The 23,248-nt window shown below is 36.8% G+C and overlaps 1 protein-coding gene across 1 annotated transcript; it reads left to right on the forward strand.

Moving 5' to 3' along the window:
- The first annotated feature begins 8,845 nt into the window (after positions 1 to 8,845).
- Positions 8,846 to 21,508, forward strand: kiss1ra (KISS1 receptor a). Its single transcript, XM_026205945.1, has 5 exons — positions 8,846 to 9,312; positions 10,116 to 10,240; positions 13,167 to 13,302; positions 17,746 to 17,984; positions 20,320 to 21,508. Exons 1-5 carry the CDS (start codon positions 9,087 to 9,089, stop codon positions 20,692 to 20,694), a joined length of 1,101 nt encoding a protein of 366 aa, XP_026061730.1. The 5' UTR covers positions 8,846 to 9,086; the 3' UTR covers positions 20,695 to 21,508.
- Positions 21,509 to 23,248: the final 1,740 nt, after the last annotated feature.

Raw genomic sequence — 23,248 nt, forward strand, 5'->3', positions numbered from 1 at the left:
CATGTGTTCTCAGTGTCAGGGCACAATGTTACCAAGAGACGCAATACCTCGGCTTTACGTGCTAGATTAATTAAGAAAACGTCTTGCTATAATGAGCTGTACGTCAAGTTTTAATTAAACTGGGCTCATAAGTCCAGCATTGATCTTAAATCCCAATACTTAAAAGCTTCTGACATGTTCTAGATAGTTTCTTTGAGAAAAATGAATACAAATATAAGACATATATCTCACATTTCTTACTTTTTTTCTCGTAATTCAGAATTTAAACAGATTTAGGAGATATTAACTCACAACTCTGGGAAAAATTGCAAGATAAACTCAGAATTATTATTTTTTATTTTTTTCTGTTCAGAATTTTCTTACAATTCTGAGCCTACATCTTGTGATTCTGCCTTTTGTTTCAGCCATGGAAGGTATAAAAGGAACAGTAGTTGTGTAAAAAAAAAAAAAAAAAAACACACAATTCCTTAATATTAAGGAATAAAAAGCTAAACAACAACAAAAAATATCCAATAACAGAATCAAGATTCAATACATCATGATGTTGGAGGAGAATGAGATTTTGATAACACATTAAAATGAAGGACACGTGAAAATAGCCTTTTTAAACACAAACTGTGAACCTTTTTCACCCATGCAGAAAGAAGAAAAGAATTTCAACCAGGAATGTGATTTGCATTTTGACATGTCCTTGAATGAGAACCTCAAATGGCCGGCCAGCTTTTTCCAGTAACAGTTTTATGACAAACAAAACCAGCTTAACCCCCTCATTACACCAGACAGACATTTTTCTTGCAGCGTTACAGGTAAACGGAGCCAGCGCAGCTGCCTCATGTTTTTAAACGGGGTGCGGTGTTCACGATGAATAAGGATCCTGGCTGCTAACTGAAAGGCTGTGGATTCAGTCCCAAGTATGTGAGTGACCCATCTGGAGAACAGAGAGATCACAGTCTGAGCTGCTACAAGAAGCTCCTTGCAATTATTTCACTGTCGCTTTAGGGGGAAAAGCAGAGAGAAAACTGGGCTCCACAACATAGTATTTGCAACAGTTGAGCAAAAACCTATAATGAGAGTGTAGATTGAACATCTCAACTGAGTTATTTGTCACAGGTCCACTGATTGCTTTTCCAAAGCAGATCATGTTTCTCGCATTAGAGAAAACATCTCCTGCTGCTAAAGACAAATAGATTTTTTTTTAGATTACTTTGTTGAAAAGAGAAATGCATATGCCTCCACCATTATTAGATTTTAGATCACTGATGGAAATGAACCACAGAATTTCAAGATCTGCTATGTTTGTACAGAAAAGAACAACATCAAAGTCGTCTGAATTTCCATGTGCACTCCCCTAGATGCAGAGCTTTTCCTTGCTTGTGTAAAGCACTCTATTTCCATTTTCAGATTCTGAGCTGTCCTTTTATGTTAAATTTAAAGAAACAGTCCTGCAGTGAATGGAAACGGAAAAACTCTTAACAAGCAAACAGAAGCGATGCCTGAAATAAATCAGCTTTGCTGTGGACAAAGAGCCTGAGAAACCACTACAAGGGTTCATTGCTACTGGAAACAGATAGCTTCGAGCTGCATATATATCCATAGCATGCTGAAATATAACAGTATGCATAACTGCACATGAATGGTATAGAAATCCCCAATTCAAATAACTTACAAACAACTGTCAGTCCTGTCACTATTGAACAGAAACTGAAAGTGGGGTTGCATAATAGCTCAAAATCTTTTAATCATGTGCCCTTTGGAGAAAACAAAGATTTGGCAATGAAAAATACGTTGCTATTGTGCCGTGTTTACAGAATCCACATAAACATACCTCAACAAAGTGATGTGTGAGTATGCAGATGAATGGAAGTTGACAGGTCGAACCATTCACGCAACAACAAGAGTGCTTTTTGTCTAAATACTGAATACTAGTCATTAGCGATGATTAAGAGGTAATTTTGTTTGCAACTGCGGAATGAATGTTGAATGGTTTATAATTGAACTGGCAGATACAACAAACATTATGTCTCCGGTGACCTCAGTATCTGTGCACCAAATCATGAAGGACACAATGTATCTGCAATTATGTTGGAGCACGATTAATCACTTACTTGCTTTTTCCTATTTATGCTATGTGGAATAATATAGCGAGAGGTTATTATTGTAAAATATAACCAAGATCCCAATGCAAAGCACTTATTAAAAGCTGCACACTAAATAAATATGTGGACATGGTGACATGATTGACCAATTTATTTAGTTTTCGTATTATAAAACCCGCTACACCATCCGTGTCTTGTATATGCAAACTGAAATGTGTATTTTTTATTATTATTATTTTTTTTCAAATCAACTCTAGCCGAGCTAGTTATATTTGAACTTAAAATATTTTGTTAAAAAGCAATTCTCATAGGACGTATGATGTTACTCCCTAAATGTTCTGTAGTTGAGGGAAAACATGCTGAAGCAGATACTGTGTGCTTAATTCTTTATTATTTTAAAATGCGTTTGGGTGGTTTAATGAAATAGAAAATGTTGGCATGGTTACCAGCCTCAGGTCCACAGCTTCCTCAAGCGCACTGTCTGTTATGAGCTCACTGGACTGTAATCAAATGAAAGGAGGTATTTCTTTTAGAAGATATCTTTTAAACATATTTAGCAGGCTCTGCTCTCCTGCATGATGTTTTATGCATTATACAGTCTTTGATGTCATTAATAAAGAAAAGCACACAGAACAAGATGTGTTGAGTGCTCGAAATTAACTTATACAGAAATCAAAGATGTGCAAAATTGGTGAGATAGCAGTCAGCCACATGCTTTAATCAAGACCCAGAAAACATTACCCACAGACTGTCACTTTATTGCAAATATAACAAAAAAAGTAATTTCATTAGCATATTCATTAAATATGCACATTGCTGTTATGAATAATGATATTCACAGCCTGTGTTTAATGGGGAAAAATGGGCTCCAAAATCTGATGTATTATTCATGGTGGGTACTACAGCAAGCATCACTATTACTATAGCTCATAATTAGAATCAGTGATTTGATTAATTTTCTAAATTTGTGTTTTACAGTTGGTGCATGATAAAACAAGAGAAAAAAAAAAAGCCCCTGAAGGAGGGACCCAAGTCATATTTAGAACCGTAATATCACAGATACCTTGAAGAAACCACTTTAAAGGGCTAGTCCACCCCAAAATGAATATTCTAGAATCATGTCATTCTAAACCTGCATGACTTTATTTATCCCAATTTCAAAAAAAAAATTTTGGACCCCCATTAATTTTGTATTGCATGGACAAAACCCACATAACCTACAATATTCAAAATAAGTTAGGCATTCCACAGAAGAAAAGCTGGTTAGTCATGGATTCGAATGACGGGGAAAGTGACAAACAATGCCACCGATTTTTTCTTACGTCAAATGAATCCTTGGTTCAACTCTTTCCCCCATTTTACAAGCTCATCACTGATTTTCCACTGGAACATTGACTGAGAGGACCAAAGCCTGTAATTTCGGAGAGAAAAAAGTACTCAGGGAAGATTGAACTTCGTGTCTTCATATACAACATTCTGCTTACTTCATCCTATATATCACCAATGCTTTTAGCACATTACCACTGACCATTTTAGAAAATCATCACTAATTATCTAACTCTTCACAAATCTGAAAGAAGCCTAATTTAGCCTGCCATATAGGTGAGAACACCATCTCCCTTGGTTACCAACAGTGTGAAAAGACGTAAAAAAATCATCTTGGTTTTAGCTTTTAAACAAGCCATTTTTTCCACTTCAAGGTCTAATAGTCTCTCTAGTTTCTATAATCAGCATCTCTTCATCTCAAACAAACCACAGAGGACTGTGATCAAATGCATGCTGCTGCTGAAACCGCAGGACATTTAGGTACTCACACACCAGGATTCATGGCCTCTTCAAGCCCATCTACCGTCAAGAGACCACAAGACATTTTGAGCAATGTCATTTCAAACTCAGCTTAATTCATTTGGACAGAAAAGCTAGTTTTGTGCATTTTAATTTGGAACCACTTCATCGCCAATTAGCAAGCTCTGTAATCATCAACACTCCCAGTCAGTTCCAAATCTACCGCACACCTTTCCCGAAGGTCTGATTCACACAGGTAAGTGCGTCGGTGAGCTCATCAAAGCATTTCAGTATGAAAGAATTCTCAGTAATAATTACAGTGAAGTGCTCTTTTCAACCGTTATCACCTGAAAGAGCCACATCGTCACTTGTCATCAGAGAAAACCATATGACAAGGCTGTAAAATATTTCATAAACATCAGACAGCACTTATATTAGATGTATTAACATCTAAAGAAAGTGTTTCTCTGAAGGCAGATGTGCTTTTTTGGTGTTTGCCATACAATGCTGCTTGCACACTTCAAACCATCTTTTTTTTTTTCTTTTCTTTTTTTTAAAGCTGCCCTCGAAAGAAACTTCAAAAAATGATTCGGCTTACGTTATGTGTTTTACATACTGGATATAAAAACAATCATTCATTTGAAATATTTTATGTGATACTCTAAGAAAGTGTATAACATTAACCTTGGAAAATACGTGTAATCTATTAGGTTTTAATAGGTATTAAGTTTGTCATTTGAATTATGCACATATGTTGGTGATGTGTCACTCGGGTGAGATCACCTTTCCTCCCTGCATATTTTCTCACCAATCCTTATGCCACAACAGTCAGAAGAATGTAAAAAGCACTGAATCACCTCATCCATCAGCACACTGCACTCATGGTGTTGGCTGCACAAGTCCCACAGATATGCCAACAGTCTGCTCGGCTCATCATGAACGGCTTGATTGAATTCAGTGGGATGCATGTGGAGATGCTGATGAATAAGTTTAGGAAAGGCTGGAAGCGAGGGTTTAGCCTTAATGGGGTGGATAGATTTTCTTTTGGCATAGGCTTTGAGATTGAAGCGAGACTCACTAAGGAATAGTAGCTGGCAGTATTGCTGTTGCCTGGGGTGCTGATGTTTTTGTCTTCTCCAAACAATCATTACAGAGGAAACTCCATAGGGTGACACATTTTTAAAAGTGACTTTGGCAGCTGCCATCTCACCATATCAGAAAAAAAAAACATAACGGAGGGATAAAAAATATTATGAGGGATGTGTAAACTCTTGCAGAGCTGTGTTAATAAAGATTGACCCATATGGTATATATCAGGGGTGTCAAACTCAATCCCTGAAGGGCTGGAGAAGAGTTTAGATTAAACCCTAATTAAACACACCTGATTCAACTAAACAAGTGCTTCAGGTTTATATGAAAACTACATGGTATGTATGTTGGAGCAGGGTTGGAACAAAACTCTGCAGGGCTCTGGCGCTCCAGGAATTGAGTTTGACACCCCTGGTATATTTACCTGGTTCTAAGTGACCATAATGGCCACAATTTATACACCTATATTAAGCAACATATATATATATATATATATATATATATATATATATATAATTTTTTTTTGCCCTTCCAGTCCTTCAGTGCTGCCATTAAGATTTTATAACCAAGACACGCTAAAAGACCAAGACAGTGATATTAAATGTATTATCAACTTAAGTTATAAAAGATTTCTATTTAAATTTTCGATTTCTATTTTCGATTTCTATTTTCACAACTGTTTTCAAAATGAGAAATGTTTCGTAAGCACCAAAACAGCAAATTAGAATGATTTCTAAAGGATCATGTGACTCTGAAGACTCGAGTAATGATGCTGAAAATTCAGCTTTGCCATAGAAACGTTATTTTTAAAATGTAATTATATTTCTCAATATTACCATTTTTTAGTAAAAACTTATAAATAGCACACTTAAACTTATTAACACACATACACACACACAAACACACACGCACACACACACTTTTCATTTATCAATATTGTGTTTATTCCACCTTCCCTTTCTTTATTTCTACCACTTTATTTGTCCACTATATTTCTTCAAGCCTGTTAAAATGCTTAAACAAAATAATAGTTTTCTGTATTTTAGCTCATGTGTATTACCTTTGAGGCCATCTGTGTATATAACATACTACAAGATATGACAAAATTATTATTTTTTTTAGCAGATATATGCTTATGAAATGTAACATTTTAAATAGCCTTTAGGAATTTGTTTTTTTTCCCTTGCTTCAGTTACCACTATGCAAATATTTGGCATCCTATCAGTGCCAACACATACGGTTTTTATAAAATGAAAAAGTTGTGGAGCATCAATTACTTTCCCCCTCAGTTTTCTTAATTGTTTTGTCCCATGAACCATGACCACAGGCTTCTCTGAATGACAAATTGAAACCAATCCCATGCGAAGTCTTAGCTAAGTGACTTCCTTCCAACATCTGTGCCACGCCGGGCGAACTGCAGGATGGAGAAATGAAATATAGTGTTTATGCAATGGCACAAAGCAGAATGGAGAGTGTCTGTATTTCCACAGCTGTTATATCCCCTGGCACATTTTAGATTAGATTCCACTGGCAGATTGTGACTACTGAGAAAAGGTCAAAGCAATGCTCTTTCCCACAAAGGTTAAAAAATAAAAGCAAAGAAAAAAATACTAAAATATAATGCCCATTTGCAAGATAATTCGATTTTAAAATGTGCTTTGGGCACATTTCCAGCCTTAGGCTCCGCTCTGTATGTTCTCTTGAAATATTTTGATTGTCTTGCTTGCTGCAGGGCATACATATTTCATGACTGGATAGCTAAAAACTGTATCTATGCAGTGAAACCTGTGCCAATTATTTCTGTGGTAAAGTGCTTACAAATAATACACTCCATCCCTGCGGAGAAACAGATATGATGTCCACCTTGTTGAAGGTTGGCCTCCCAGGAGTTTTGTGAACAAGACCCGTTGACATGACACATTTGAATCTGAGCTGTCCAGTACATCTGAATGCTGAGCTGAAGCAGGCTTCGGTCTCCAGAGACTCGGAGAATGCCAGCGGCAGAATACAAATTTATGGTTTTCTACGACCTTCAAAACCACCAGACAGGCATACTGAGCTTTAAAGCTTGATTGTTCAACTAAACTTCTAGTGCTGTAAGGTGTGCCATTCTGTCATGTTCTGTTCAAGAGTGATTAAAGTATTAACTGACTGATCACATGAACGATACATTTGATTTTCAATGAGAGTCTGAGTGTGTGTGGTAAAGGTTTCAGAAAAACTGTATATACACTTTTAAAACACATGCATGAGAAAAAAAAAGTTTTTTGTCTTTCTTTTTTTTTTTTTTTGAAGATTTGAATGTGTGAAATATTGTAATATCAAATTCCCAATGTGGATGCTTCCCAAGCAGGTAATACATTTATTAAACCATTGTAGACAAAAAAAAAACAAAAACAAAAAAACATTATTTTAAGTTTATTAACTATTTAATATAATATTTTGGTGAAAAATGTACTCTAGTATTTTTAATAATAATTCAAATAAAAAGTGTGGAAGATACGGCAATCCGCTGGTCATTGTCACTAACAAGTTTAACACAGTTAGTTTATATTTAAGAATATGACATTTGTAATTTTGACATAAAGTGTGTTCAAGTCACTCTGGTCAGTGGATGATGCCGAATCTGATGTACCTTTCCTGCAAATCTAATCTAAAATGGCAAGATTTTAAAACTCTGCATCTAGAAAATTATTGAAAAAAATTGCATCAGTGTTTTGTTTTTTTAATGTTTTTTATCCAATTTATTGATTTTGTAAATTGTTATATTTTTATACTGTAATTGTACAATACATCATCATATTTTGTGCATGCAACTTTTTTTCAACAAATTTACCATCATTAAAGATTCTGCACCCATTGTCTCCAACTCACAAACTCTGGGCTTAAAGAAAGTTCAGAGTTTTCTACTTGTATAAGACTTATGGTCCCGTTCATGTACATTCAATTCATAAATACAAACTTTCCGATATGAATGCACTTTATAATTTAATATATATTTTAATATATACATATTATATATTATATATATTATATAATATATAAATATAATATATAATATTATATATTATATAATATTATATATATTTAATATATAATTTAATACATACATTAAATTAGAAAAATTATTGATAAACTTTTCCAAACAAACAAAATTCAGATTATAACAACCATTTCATGCATTAAATGTGTGCAGTTAAAGGTTTCATTGCATAGGGGTCAAAAATGCAATGAAGAGCAGGCAAACTGAAGTGTTGAATTTTAGTGAACAGAAATTATGGGAGTGTTCGGTCTCCATGTCTTCATCAGTGTTCAACTAGACCACTGTGCTGTTATCAGAGCAGTCCGTGTGTGATTCAACCATGATTGTGAGCTCCTTCTCCCAGACCTTAGGTCTTATTGAATTGCTCATTCATAGTCTGAAATTGTTTCCATTTGCTCCAAGAGAGCATATACAGCCTTCAGTAAGAAAAAAGTAACCTGAACTCAACAAAGGAGATCCCATATGGCAATTTGCCAGGATGCAAAGTGCAGTCCTGAGAAGCGGTAATTGTGTTTTTCAATGCTGTGGCCAGTAATTTCTAGGTTAGAAATATGAGGTGCGATAGTAGAACATATTGAAATACATTGATCTCTTTGATTGCACAGGTTTGTGTATCTTTAGGCTATGTGAATATTGCAGGGTAAATACCACATTTATATTTTGCTTTCTGTGCACACACAGAGCGGTGGAATGAGAGAGCGAGAGAGCCCTAAAAGTGTTGCTAGGCGACCCGACATCAGTTCTTCATTCTACAATCATTTTTTTGCCCACGTGTGTGCAGGCTGCGTATAAAGCCAATGGGAGCGAATCCACTCTGCCTTTGACTGGATAGTGCTCGCAGGGCTCCTTTTTCAAAGAGCTGAAGAGAAATTGCGGTAATCGTCTCCCTCAGACACCCGTCTGTCCAAAAAACTGCCTCAGAGACTAACATGAATTTTATGAAAAAACACCAGATTCTAAAGGCGTATTCTTTAAATTAATTGGATTGGTGGGCATGAGGACTTTGTCATTGCCAGAAAGAAGAAACTTGACTTTTTTCATCCTGTTTCAAGGTCTCTGCCAAGTCTAAAAATATGTTTCCAAGTGAAGATTGGAACTCAAGTGAGCTGCTTAACAGCTCCATTGGAAACTCCTCTATGGAGGACACGGAGGACGAGGAGCACCCCTTCCTGACGGATGCTTGGCTGGTGCCCCTTTTCTTCTCCCTCATCATGCTAGTGGGGCTGATCGGAAACTCACTGGTGATCTATGTCATCTCCAAGCACAGACAGATGAGGACCGCCACTAACTTTTACATTGGTGAGTTGCAGCCAATTCCCTTTTTTCTGCACAAAAGCTTTGGAGCCTTTTACCACATTACACAAGCTCCTTTAAAAAGCTTCTAAAACAATTCTTAGTGTCTGAATAATATATTTTAGTCTCTTTTTTCGATGTACTTTGCCATAAGTCGGATGAATCTAATTTTGCACAGGCATTGCAGTGACAGGAGGCAAACTGGAGTTAAGGCTCTTACTAACCGTGTCGGTATATTTGTGGTGAATTATTCATTAGTCACAGAATAATGTACTGTCATGTAACCATAAAAATGATTGCATTCCCTGAAGGAATACTGCACAAGGACCTCTTGAGCAAGATTGTGAGATTAGGAAATTCCTTAAAACTGATGGAACTTGAATGAAGTACTCAATCAAAAAAAGTCATAGTCTCTAGCGCTATACAAATAAACTTGAATTGAATTGAATTGAATTTATGACTAAATGTTGGCATGTTGTAATGTTACCTTATTTGTTACCTTATATGTGAATTGTATCAGTCTGTGCATGAAAGAGAATAAAGTCAGATGGTCCACAGTTTGTCAAATTGATTTTCAGTGTCGCTGTCAGAGCTCACATTTAATTCAGTGCATTTTCAGCTCACATTTCCATCGTTTCTGTCTCCAATTATTTTAGACTTCACAATATTTCAAGCACTGACAGAAACCCGGTACCCCTTGGAGATAACATTAATACAAACAGTGTCACCTCACATTACACATCATCTTTTTCCATACCTTCTAATCAAATGAAACAGATCGCTCATTTCACATATATTTAATCCCTCAGCTAACTTGGCTGCCACTGACATCATTTTCCTGCTGTGCTGCGTGCCGTTCACTGCTACCCTCTACCCTCTGCCTGGCTGGATATTTGGGGACTTCATGTGCAAATTTGTTGCTTTTCTCCAACAGGTAAGCAGAGCACCTCAGGGAACAACACTGCAATACGCTATTTTTCTTTTTTGTGGTGTAAATGTTTCATCTCAGATTATTTTGAGCACAATGGCCATACCGGCAAAATCACTTTGAAATGAAAAGTAAGAGGAATAAATGTGTAAAGATCAATCCTGCTAGGATTCTGGACTTCGGTACAGTAGCCAACAGTGTCACCCAGTAGCAATAAATGGATCTGTACACTAAGACCTATAATATAGTCTCTATTCTTACTAGAAAATCAAGTTTTGGGCAGTGATGACAGAATGAGTTTTAGAATCGAGGGCAGCTCAAGATGGGCACATTGTGACATCGCTATATGGCTGTGAAATGAATTTGCTTAAGCCATGTTACTTATTTCATATTCATGACCAAATGTTTGACTTGCGATAATGCTGGTCATGGAACTGCGATTAGACAAAAAGGTAAAAAACAACCTAGACTCTTTGGAAAAACATGCATTTGCCTACATTTCTGCTAAACTCCAAAAATAACAAGCTATAATAAATTAATAACAAGCACATAACAAGCTCCATATGTATGTCTTTTTTTCTTTTCTTTTTATGATAAAATTACATGGGCTAAAAGTGCTAGCATTCCTAGTGTTTCAAGGTAAGTAACTAATAGAAGCAAAACTACTTTACTACATTTTTAAATAGCAAGACAGTAGGTATTGCATAGTTTAGCATCTTTTTACAGTGAAATAATATGTCAAACACTGTAAAAACTGAATGAATCTGTTCAAATCCCGAGCCAGAAAAAAAAAAAAAAAACAACAACCTGGTCAGGTACCTGTGATTACGATACCGGACGATACCTGAATCCTATGAACTCTGGTCAGCAGTAGACAGCAATCAAGTCACTACAGTCCACATCACAGCAGTGAGAGCTTCGAAGGGTTGTAGGGTGTTGGGGACCAAACAACTGTTTCTTGAAGTGCCCTTGAAGGGCGTCTCCATGCTCACACACCATCATCATGTAAAGAATCTGTGCAAAGGATCATGGGAGCCCGAAGTTTCCATCAGTTGTACACTTCTAAATCCTTCATTCCCTTTGAAGTAGCCGGTTTTGAGCATATGGCGGCCATGATTTTTTTTCACTCCGAAGTACCCTTCAGAGGGAGATATATCCCATTAGGAATGCATCGACAGTCAGAGGAAGACCTTATTGCTTCATGAGACTTAATTTGCCCATCAATACTTTAAATTAGTCAGAAACTTCGCAGTCACAGTAACTCAAAAAGTCCACTTACTCAGAGTCCACTCTAATATCCTTAAGATGGACTACAATGTTGGTATTTCTAACGAAAAACACATATACAGGGAGATATTTAGCTAACATCTCCTTTCTTTCACTCATACTATCTTCTCCTTTTTCTTGTTCTTCACCCCCCCCCCCATATCGTAATACCTGATTGGTCATTATTCACAAGGCAGTCAATTACATTATAATGAAATACAATTGAAAGGCTCAATAGTTTATGTTCTCTAGAATTTTATTTTTTTTTTTCAGTACCTTGGATTTGGGCTGGACAAATTTAGCTCTGATTAGATGATAGGCTACCATGATATAAAGTATTTGTTCTGAATTTCAGATTGACATACTGTAGCCTCAATGTAGTAATCTAACTTCTTCTTCTGAAAGGATAACAAGCTATTATAGTATAGCTACACTTTAAAACTGTAACTTGTAGCTTGACAGTCTTCAAAGCTTTCCCAACAACAGTGTTCTCTCTGCAGTGGTACATAAAAGAATAATCTTCTGAGAACTCAAACAGTTCCATTTACAACAACTATACAAAATATACATCAAAACAGAAAACCACCACTGAACAGAAAATCTCTTAGGAATACCATTTTATTTTATTCATTTTTTTTTTTTTTACATTTGGGTGTACATAAGGGAAGAACTTCTTTTTGTATGACATTTCAACATTATGATTCATCCCTCATTTCATGTAGATTATAGAAGATGAGTGAGTCAATCTTATTCATAGCCTTGTGAGAGACTGCATCGGCCAAACAAAATAAGTAGGACACAGTATGTTTATAAAAGCTAGCGTGTAAAACATAGCAAAGGGAAAAGAAAACTACCCTTGTTTCCAAAGAGATATGCCATCCTGTCAAATATATGACTAGACACTCGTTTCATGCTATACTTTGAAGCAAATTCTTAAATAAACAATATTTCAGGGCAGTTGGAACTAAATAAAATGTAACTTGTACAGTACCAGTTTGCTGTTAATATACAAGTCGTCTTTCTCATTTGTATTTAATTACTGAACAAATGAACAGCTTATACAAACACCAAACAATCGCTGTGGGAGGAGTAACTGCATAAATCCAGCTGTGTTTTTGCTCTTAACTAATCCTGTTTTCTTCATACAGGTTTGGTCCAAAAGCACTGAGAAGCTTATCTTGTCGGACACACAGGCCTCCTCAGATTGAGACTAAGCACATATTTTTTGTTTAATAAGATACCTTGCACAAAAGACGATGAAATGGAACAGCTCTTTGTTCACACCTGTTGCATCAGAGAGCTAAGGGATAGTTAAGCTTGCATAAAAACACTCGGCGCAATGATTGAATTTATTCTCTAAAGCCTCTCCTCCTACCTGATTCTTTTAATTTAAGATGTGCAATCAGGCACTTCAGTTCAATTAATTCACCAGACAAAACCACAAGTGAATGGGGCTATTTTTTGTGTTTCTAGAATTAATTCAAAAGGCGATGAGCTAAAGACTGGCCTGTACTGAAAGCATTATGCAGATGTGTCTTTGATGTGTTAGATTTTAGATTAGTTAAATCCAATTTTCATGTTTACTCCAGTGCTCTGGAGCATGTCTGTCTTGCATGTCCTGATAATGATATGAACACATGATAACAGAGGGTTTGGCAATGTGTAGGTGACCGTACAGGCGACGTGCATCACTCTTACGGCAATGAGTGGAGACCGTTGCTATGTGACTGTGTATCCTCTGAAATCCCTGCACCACCGAACCCCTCGTGTCGCAATGATTGTTAGCATCTGTATCTGGATCGGTAAGTCATTTAGTACAATTATATATCACGTACACAAAACATAAAGAAAGATAATTTTGTTATAATGTAATTAATGGATAGTTCACCCAAAAATGAAAATTACCCCATGATTTACTCACCCTTAAGGCATCCTAGGTGTATCTGACTTTCTTTATTCAAACAAGTACAATCAGAGTTGTATTATGTTACGCTGGTGTCCTATGTCATCCTCACCCTCCCAGAGCCATGTGGGACATGTTTAATTATGGATGGCTATGCTAAATTGGACTGTATTTAGACTTTTTGAAAATTAACCCCCACCCACTACCATTATAAAGCATGGAAGAGCCAGGATTTTTTTTAAATGTAACTCCGATTGGATTCTTTTGAAAGAACAAAGTCATATACACCTAGGATGGATTGAGGGTGAATGAATTATGAAGTAATTTTCAGTTTTGGGAGAACTATCCCTTTAAAAAATGTTCTGGCTCTTCCAAGCTTTATACTGGCAGTGAGCGGGAGTCAAGATTTGAAGCCCAAAAAAGTGCATCCATCTATCATAAAAGTACTCCACACAGATCCAGGGGGTTAATAAAGGCTTTCCGAAGTGAAGAAAAAATATATCCATATTTAAAACTTTTTAAACCATAATCTCTATAGCTTCAACTACTGATGTTCCAGATGTGAAAAAAACATTTTTGTAATTCACCATGTTGCTTTTACATTTTTGTATGCTTGCACTAGATGGACAGCATCTAAATATTTCATTTCATTGTTTTCTGTTTTTAGATGCAAAATGTGTTCTGTGTGGAACAGTGATGCAAATGTAAATGCGTGATGGGGCCATTCATACAGAAAATGTTCTCTACGTGAGACAAAAGCAGTGAAAAATAATACAGCGCCTCGAGATGCAAAAATTCTTTGACACAGTGTATTAAAAAACATGGCACTCATGCACAAGATGCAGCCAGACATGGCACAACTGTCAGAACAAGACTGCAGAAATGCACTCTGTGTGAACCAGTCCATAGAATCTCTATATTCCTTCCAACGTTGTTTGTCTATTATCTCAGCCTGATCTCATAAGTATTCATACACAGCATTTATACACACACACAGTTTATATTAGGCTTTATATTAGTCCTTAACTACTATGTATTAACATTTAAATTAATCAGTTGAAACAATGCACTTATTTTGTACATATGTGTTTTTACATTGTACATATATTTAAAAAACCTGTACGTAATTATATCTGTAATTAATTTCTGTAATTAAATGTATAATTACACTGTTGACCCATCCCTTACACCTTAACCCACCTCTAAATTTTCCAATACCAACAAACCTGTCCCCAACTTTACCCATTGCAATACAATATGAAAACAATAAGTACATTATACTTATTTTTTTATGTAAGTACTTCGTTAAGGCCACATAAAATGGGACCAAATATAAATATAGCATAAATAAAATAGTAATATATATTAACTAATTGTATGTATTTTATTTAGAACTGCAATATATTTACTATAATATTTTTTTTATGTTATTTATTTTTATATTTTATTTTTGTATATATTGTAATATTGTATAGATCAAAACATGCAATTACCAGAGGTCTATCTAATATATAAAAGTAGTCCCACTGTCATGTCCATGGACTGTCTGTGGGTTTTTTTCTCCCTATGTGCTCCCCATGGCCCAGATTGTCCCATCTGTGATTGTCATATTTGGTTCAGATGTGTCTTGTTAATTATTCAGTTAGTCCTTTATTTAAAGTGTTGTCTGCCCTATGTTCCCTTGTCTGGTGTTAAACATCTTGATATTATACGTGTGTCTCCAGCCTACCCTGAGTTTCCCTGCTTTTGGATTATTAAAGACCGCTGTTTATGATTATCTCGCTTCTCCACATTACTTGCTCCTCTCTGTAGTAATCATGACCGAATACTGGGCCAGCGAAAAGTTTATTGGCATGTTTTCCCCCATTTTGTTTCTGTGTTTTGTTAATTTTTTTTTCATTGTTTCCCCATGGATCCCCTCGCAGCTTTGGTCATCTCCCTAGCCCATAAGGACCTTCCCCTTTTGCATCTGGGACTGTGGTACACTGAGGGGGGTCCCAAATTGGATTTATGAGCCGACCTACCCCCTGTCCTTATTCAGAGCATTCTGTCAGTTCCATTCCCATGTCCGGCCCACCGGCCGATTCACTCCCAAGCCCTATGATGACAGCAGCAATCTCCTTAACCTCAGCCCAAAAGAGGAGAATGAGGAGGAAAAGACTGTTGGCTTTAGCCCCTGACCAGAGTCGAGAGATGGCTCAAGCCCCTGACCAGAGTTGAGAGATGGCTTTAGCCCCTGACCAGAGTGGAGAGATGGCTCAAGCCCCTGACCAGAGTGGAGAGATGGCTTTAGCCCCTGACCAGAGTGGAGAGATGGCTCAAGCCCCTGACCAGAGTGGAGAGATGGCTTTAGCCCCTGACCAGAGTGGAGAGATGACTCACGCCCCTGACCAGAGTTGAGAGATGGCTTTAGCCTCTGACCAGAGTTGAGTGATGGATCGAGCCCCTGACCAGAGTGGAGAGATGGCTATAGCCCCTGACCAGAGTTGAGAGATGGCTTTAGCCTCTGACCAGAGTTGAGTGATGGATCGAGCCCCTGACCAGAGTGGAGAGATGGCTATAGCCCCTGACCAGAGTTGAGAGATGGCTTTAGCCCCTGACCAGAGTTAAGAGATGGCTCAAGCCATTGACCAGAGTTGAGAGATAGCTTTAGCCCCAGACCAGAGTGGAGAGATGGCTCGAGCCTCTGACCAGAGTTGAGAGATGGCTTTAGCCCCTGACCAGAGTTGAGAGATGGCTATATCCCCTGACCAGAGATGAGTGATGGCTCGAGCCCCTGACCAGAGTTGAGAGATGGCTCAAGCCCCTGACCAGAGTTGAGAGATGGCTTTAGCCCCTGACCAGAGTTAAGTGATGGCTCCAGCACTTGACCAGAGCTCATAGAAGGCTGGACTTCCTGCGTCCAACCAGGGAGGGGATCAGATTCTGAGTCAAGCTCAGAGAGGGCTGTGGTTCCCACGTATGACCCAGGGATGGCCACAGATCCTGAGTCTAGCCCAAGGAGGGCTCCTGTATGAAGTATGACACAAGGAGGGCCTCAGTTCCCGAGTTTAGTCTGGAGAGGGTTCCTTTTCCTGAATATGGCCCAGAGAGGGCTTCCACACCCTCCTTGGTCTGTCATCATCCATCCGTCACCTCGGGAGTCTATTCCTCTTTCTGTGCCTTGTCCCTCCGACTCTGTCAGGTTCCTCCTTCCCTTCAGCTCCTCCTTGGTCCTCCCTATCACTCTGGCTCCACCGTGGCCTTCCGGATCCCTGCCTCCGCCTCGGTTGCCTGAGCCATCTGCTCCATATTGGCCCTCAGGATCCTCCCCATTACCCTGGCTCATCGACTCTCCATCTCCGCCTCGGGCTCCTCCACCGCCATCGGCCACCCCACTGAAATCGCCAGTCCTTCGCCAGGCTTTTGGTATGGACCAAGAAAATACTGCATGGAGAGGTTTCCATCAAAGACCCACGAGAAAGCTTTCATCCTCTATCAGTTCATAGCCGTATATCTACTGCCTGTCATTACCATCTCCTTCTGTTATTCCTTCATGCTGAAGAGAGTGGGACAATCGCCAGTCCTTCCTCCACCTTGGCTTCTCCTTCCATTGGATCCACTGTGAGTTGCCTTCATGGCTGTGGCCTGGGTACCACCTGGCTCTATCTGCACCAAGCCCTTCCTGTTTCCATCTGGTTCGCACTGGCTCCTCCTGTCTCTTACCTGGCTCCTCCCCCTGTGGGCTGAACCATGGACTCTGTCTGCCGGCCCCTCCTTGGTGCTAGTCTTCCTCCTGAGCCTCCTGCCAAGTTCCCACCCATCCCTCCCTATGTTGTTTCTACCGTGTGAGCCTTCCGCGAGGTGGGATATATGTCACGCCCATGGACTGTCTGCGTGTGTTTTCCTCCCCAGGTGCTCCCAGAGACCCAGTTTCTCCCAGTTTGTCTCATTTGGTTCAGATCTGTCTCGTTAATTACCTAGTTTAGTCCTGTATTTAAAATGCTGTCAGCCCTATGTTCTTTGTCTGGTGTTAGTCTTGATGTGCTACATGTATATACAGCCTGCCCTGTGTTTGGATTTTTAAAGACTGTTGTTTATGATTATCCCTCATCTCTGCATTCCTAACTCCTCTCTGTAGCAATCGTGACACTCACTAGGTTTAGACAATTCAAAAAAACATTTCTAGAACTTTTTTCCCCTGAAGAATTTATGTAAATGCTTTACTAGAAATTCATGCTTCACATTTATTCTTTTAAACATGTCCACTTCCATGTAACTGCATGACAATACCTAACTGCATTTAACCCAGAATACTCCTATTAAATTAAAATACTCCTTATCCCTTTTCTTATGCAACAAGGTTCCTTCATCCTTTCCATACCAATCTTCCTGTACCAGAGGCTTGAGGATGGCTTTTGGTATGGACCAAGAAAATACTGCATGGAGAGGTTTCCATCAAAGACCCACGAGAAAGCTTTCATCCTCTATCAGTTCATAGCCGTATATCTACTGCCTGTCATTACCATCTCCTTCTGTTATTCCTTCATGCTGAAGAGAGTGGGACAAGCCTCTGTGGAACCAGTGGATAACAACCATCAGGTATGATCGTGGGTAACAGCAATCAGTGATGACACTCCATTGAATGGATATGAAAGGCTATGTGTGCTTTAATCTATTATTCAGGTTTATATCCTTCCGAGAGGTTGTGAAACATCTTGGATCCTTTTCTTCTCTTCAAAAGTAAAGAAATAAAGGAGTTGTGGTAGTAACCTTTATTTAACAAGGTAAAATTAAAAATAATCTATGGGCAAAATAATATACAGTATGTAGCACCTTGTAAAAAATAAATAAATAAATAGAGAGCTTGATTTTGTACATACTACACTTAAATGGAAATAAAATTAAATACAATTAAAATTAACTATGTTAATATTAAGTACTTTAAATAAAAACGTTGAGTGTTTATTCCTGATTTTTTATATTTTGTAATATAATTTTCAAAACAAAAACAGCATTAGGTCATCTGGTGTAGGTGTGGTCCAGTAGGCGTCGTCTGAAACCTGAAGTCATGACTTTACAGGTAGCATTTTGTGTATGAAGTTTCCCCCATATAAGCTATGAAGATAAGCATTTTTTTTTTTTTTTATAAAAATGGAACCATATGTTGAAATAAACAGACATTTACTTAAATAGATTTACTTTAGATATACTTTCACTACTTCAGAAACTGCTTTATTCTTTTTTTTTTTTTTTATCAACTGCTGAACTGACCATATGCTGCCTACAAAAACCAAACTAACCTGAACAGATCAGTTGAATTTACGCATACACTAGTTTCAGATGTGCCTTGGACACGTCAGACAGCTGAAACATTCACACGTGATTTGGGCCCTTATTTTTCTTTGTTACAGGGTTTAGGTTCATACTATACCTATGCTTCACAATTTTCAAGCAGTGGCACAAATTCTATATTAGACTTCGAATTGCAGTATTTTCTCTTTGACAAGAAGTCCCTGATAATGAAAAGCCACCTCACAGCTTGATTCTGCCACCACCACACTTCTCTGTAAATATAGTTACTTTTTGATACATGAGCAGTATAGCTTTGCCACATATTAACTTTGAATATCAGACTAAAAGCTGCTAAAAACTATATCTTATCTGAAAAAAAATGAACTCCCACACGAGAGCTGAGTTCAGCTCCAGCAGATACTTACAGTGTCTTAAAGGTCTTTTTCTTTTTTTGTAGTGAGTTTTTTTGAGGAATGAATAACTGATGCAACAGTGCTGCAAAATCACATTTGGACTTTGCTTAGTACCCTTTTCCCAATAAATGCTTTTGTTTCATATTATCTTCTTATCTTCATTGTAAATTCTTGGCCATGGTCTGTACTGTTCATTTTTCGAAGCCAACAGATTTACAACATGAATAATGAAGAAGCTGTGGGATCTTAATCCAGAAAATATGCTGGCTAATTTAGTAATTCAGAAATCAAACTCAACTGTTTTTACAGCAGAAATTGTGAGTGTTTTATTTATCTGGGTATAGTTACAACAGTATATTGTAGTTTTGTATTGTGGGAATATTTAAGAGTCAGTGATAAATAAGGATATCTAAACTGATGAAACATAGTCATTGAATTAATGTTGCTTTACTTAAAAAAACAAAACAAAAACAAAAAACAAAAAAACAATTATAAAATAAAATATGCAAAAAAAATATATATAGACCTTGAATATTCTTATAAACACATCTTACTCATTATCTTAAAATATATTAAAATATATTAAAATCCATCTATAATATAATATATGAAAACAAATCCCTTGTCTTAACCTAACTTGCCTTAATTTTTCATTAAAATGTTCAAAAATGTAAAAAAAAAAATTATGTAACTTTCTTTTCTGTCGCATAACTAATATTAGTCACATTTTAAAACAAAATATATTTTAAATATGTAAATATGAATGAAAGTTTATGCAAACTATTTAAGTCAATATGACTTTTTTTATGAAACTTTTAATTACTTTTTTTTTTACTTATTTTTTTACTTTAACCCCAATGAAAAATATCAAAGTTAGTTTCATTTAGAAACTGAAAACGTTTTCATCAAAAAGAAGTGTATTCAACTAATTTTTAAATATTTGTTAATAACATAGACAGAAACAGACAGAAACAATTTTTGTTTCTTTTCTTGTCAGATTTAATTGCATTAAAATTACAAAGAACTGCATTTCAGTGTACAACTTCATTAGAATGACTGAAATTCTTAATAATTTTGCAGAATGCTATTGCTTAATATATAACAAAAAAAAATCAGTGGAATTTTCTTTAAAATATCACTGATCAACATGAATTTATTTATTTATTTTTGTAAAATCATGTCAGACCCTTTGCCTGCTACAATCATATCAAAACCTTTTTTTATTTCAGGTCCACCTGCTCTCAGAGAGAACTATCTCCATTAGGAGTAAGATTTCCAAAATGGTAGTGGTCATTGTTGTTCTCTTCACCATCTGCTGGGGTCCCATTCAGATCTTTGTCCTGTTCCAGTCTTTCTATCCCAGCTTCAAAGCCAACTACGCAACATATAAGATCAAGACATGGGCCAACTGCATGTCCTATGCCAACTCCTCTATCAACCCTATTGTCTACGGTTTTATGGGCGCCAGCTTCCGCAAGTCCTTCAGGAAGACCTTTCCCTTCCTCTTCAGACACAAAGTGAGAGACAGCAGTGTCGCCTCCCGCACGGCCAATGCAGAAATAAAGTTCGTAGCAACGGAGGAGAGCAACACTGAGAGGAAATGAGAGCGGATGACACCTCAACCATGAATCCATGCCAACTGTCTAGTCGCCGAAGCGCAGGCTTCCCCCATAAATAGGGATTATATTCAGTTCGCTGAGATGTGAAAAAATTCTAATGTGGTGCAAAAGGCCATTTAGAAGGCAAATAACTGCAAAAGTGCACATAAATTATTACAGTTTATAATTACAGCTGGAGTTTAGTAGTATTATTTAATACTGGCATCCGACAACTCTTATGACTGGCCTGGCTATGTTACGAGAGCTTGCATTTTTGAAAAATGTTTTATGGAAAGCTAATTTTACAGGGCGTAAGTTCACGGATGGGGAACCAAACGGATGTTCTGCCAGCGGAGATGTGTAGGAGCTTGCCTGAGAGGATGTTGACTAAATCAAACATGGCAACTGTTGACTCATCTATTGTGTTTGACATATACACGACACCTCCCTGTGCACACTTCCTCATGAAACACCACTCCAAACTGCCCTTCATCGGTTGTATTTATATATTCTGAGCATTCTACCACATGACTCAAGCTGAAGAGGTGTACTCACAAGGTATAGACTCTCTCAAAGCACACCCCTTCTCAAGAATGAACGAATGTTGCTCAAAGCATGCAAATTATGCTGGAACTACCAGCAAGGCAATTGAGATTACTGTAGGATAGACACTGAGGGTTAACAAGGTTAAATGAAATTGAAGATGATAAAAATAATATCATTAATGTGTTAAATTTAAGATTTATTGCATTTTAAAAAATAGGATACCGCATAATGAGCATTTTCAAGGAATGATCCACGTAGAATTTGTTTTTGCGTTTAGTAATGTGAGAAAAAAAGCAAGGAAAAAAAAAAAAAAAAAAAACAAGTTGCTGCTAAAAATGCTGGATGGGCATACAATGGTCAAATATGTCCATCTACCCTAGTAAAAAAAGTAATTACATTTATTTAAAATGAAGTATTGTTCAAATCTATTAGCATATTTATCCGTTCAAGACTTATTGATGTAAAAACTAAAAATTAAACTTTATATGGAGTATTACTTGTGCGCAATGCACATTTCTTAATATTAAGCCTACAATGTGTTTTAATATCACTTGATCAGGATTGTGTGATCTTTAAATAATAAAGGTCTTTAAATGCAAGATATTTAAAGTGATACTTTCAAATACACAATCAAATATACTTCCGTGTATCTTTAGTTGGACTTTAGCACTACTTCCACACAATTAAAGTACAAAATAAGTTGTTTCAATTTAGCAGATTTTAAGTATTCTAGTTTAGTATACTTAATATTTTAATTAAGTACAATATGTCAATTTATTTGTAGTATATTTAGAATTAAATACATTTATTTCAAATATATTTTAGTGTATTTTTTTATTTTTACTAGAGTAGTGCATTTTGACAAAGGAAAAGAAGTGCATTGGAATGCAGCAACGTTTTTTGTGTGAAAAGCCCCTTGATATGTTGTTGTAAAAATGCAACACTTGTGTGCAAGATATGTATATATTTTTTTCTGAGAGGTGAATTAAACAGAAAGCATTTTTTTTTTTGTATGTTGAAAAATACGAAACAGCTCAAGAGGCACATTTTTTTTTTTTTTTAATTTAACCTTTTTTAATGAGTGGAATGGTGAAATATGTCCTAACAAGATTACAATTAAACAAATCAATTTTGAAAGGTGAAATGCAAAAATGCTTTCTGTGTGAATGGCCCTTAAGTTGTCTTTATCTTGAAAACACTGAAAAAGAAGCACAACACAGTGGGTCAGTCATGTTTTTCTAAGGGGCCATTCACATAGAATGAGTTTTTGTGTTGAAAATGGCAAGACACAAGCAGTGGAATCTGAGAAAAGGGAAAAAGAAAAAAATGTTTAACTTGAGCACCATGTTTTTAAAACGCTGTCATCTGTTATAGACAGCGTAAAAGCATGACGGTTCAACACATCCCTCTTGTGCATGTTCACATAGAAAAGCAACTGAAAATTAGTGAAATGCAAAAATTTGTTCTGTTAAAATGGCCCTAAACAAGGAAGTGGAGCGCAAAAATGCATTCCACATGAACTGTCACTTACATATTTAGTGTTTTGGATTTGGTAAATGAACAGCATCCTCCAAGGATTTCTGAAATGTGCCCATCATTTTGATGTAATAATTGCTGTAAAATGACTCCTTCATGCACAAATGGCAATACAACACATCTACAGGGTAGATTTATTTACCATGCTAAGTGAGAAGGAATTCAAAGGGGAATTAAGTGTGATTTGTTTTGCTAGCATGTGCTACCGCAAAGCTTGCTTAATTACTTTTGCCCAAAGCAGAAATAGATGTCTTATCATTAGCATTTGTGAAATGTTTTAGCAGCTAAAAGCTTTTCTTGAAGTGCTGTCGGTTTAACCTTGGCATTAATAAATGATTCAGTATTCTTCAAGCATGGTCCTGTTAGCTCTTTAAATGCCTTAATGAATTCAAATCTGACTGGACTTGAGTAGCTTCGTTTGTCTTCTTCCTTTTTTGCCTTTTTTATTTCTATATTCCTTCGTCTTTTTAGGAAGAAT

This window comes from Carassius auratus, chromosome 27 (genome assembly GCF_003368295.1).
Source record: "Carassius auratus strain Wakin chromosome 27, ASM336829v1, whole genome shotgun sequence".
NCBI lineage: Eukaryota > Metazoa > Chordata > Actinopteri > Cypriniformes > Cyprinidae > Carassius > Carassius auratus.

What these genes read in the sequence shown, in the direction of transcription:
- kiss1ra (XM_026205945.1), top strand. Translation starts at nt 9,087, where the DNA reads ATGTTTCCAAGTGAAGATTGGAACTCAAGTGAGCTGCTTAACAGCTCC. An exon ending in TTGTTGCTTTTCTCCAACAG is followed by an intron (nt 10,241 to 13,166) that starts GTAAGCAGAGCA and finishes GGCAATGTGTAG; the next exon opens with GTGACCGTACAGGCGACGTG. An exon ending in CAGTGGATAACAACCATCAG is followed by an intron (nt 17,985 to 20,319) that starts GTATGATCGTGG and finishes TTTTTATTTCAG; the next exon opens with GTCCACCTGCTCTCAGAGAG.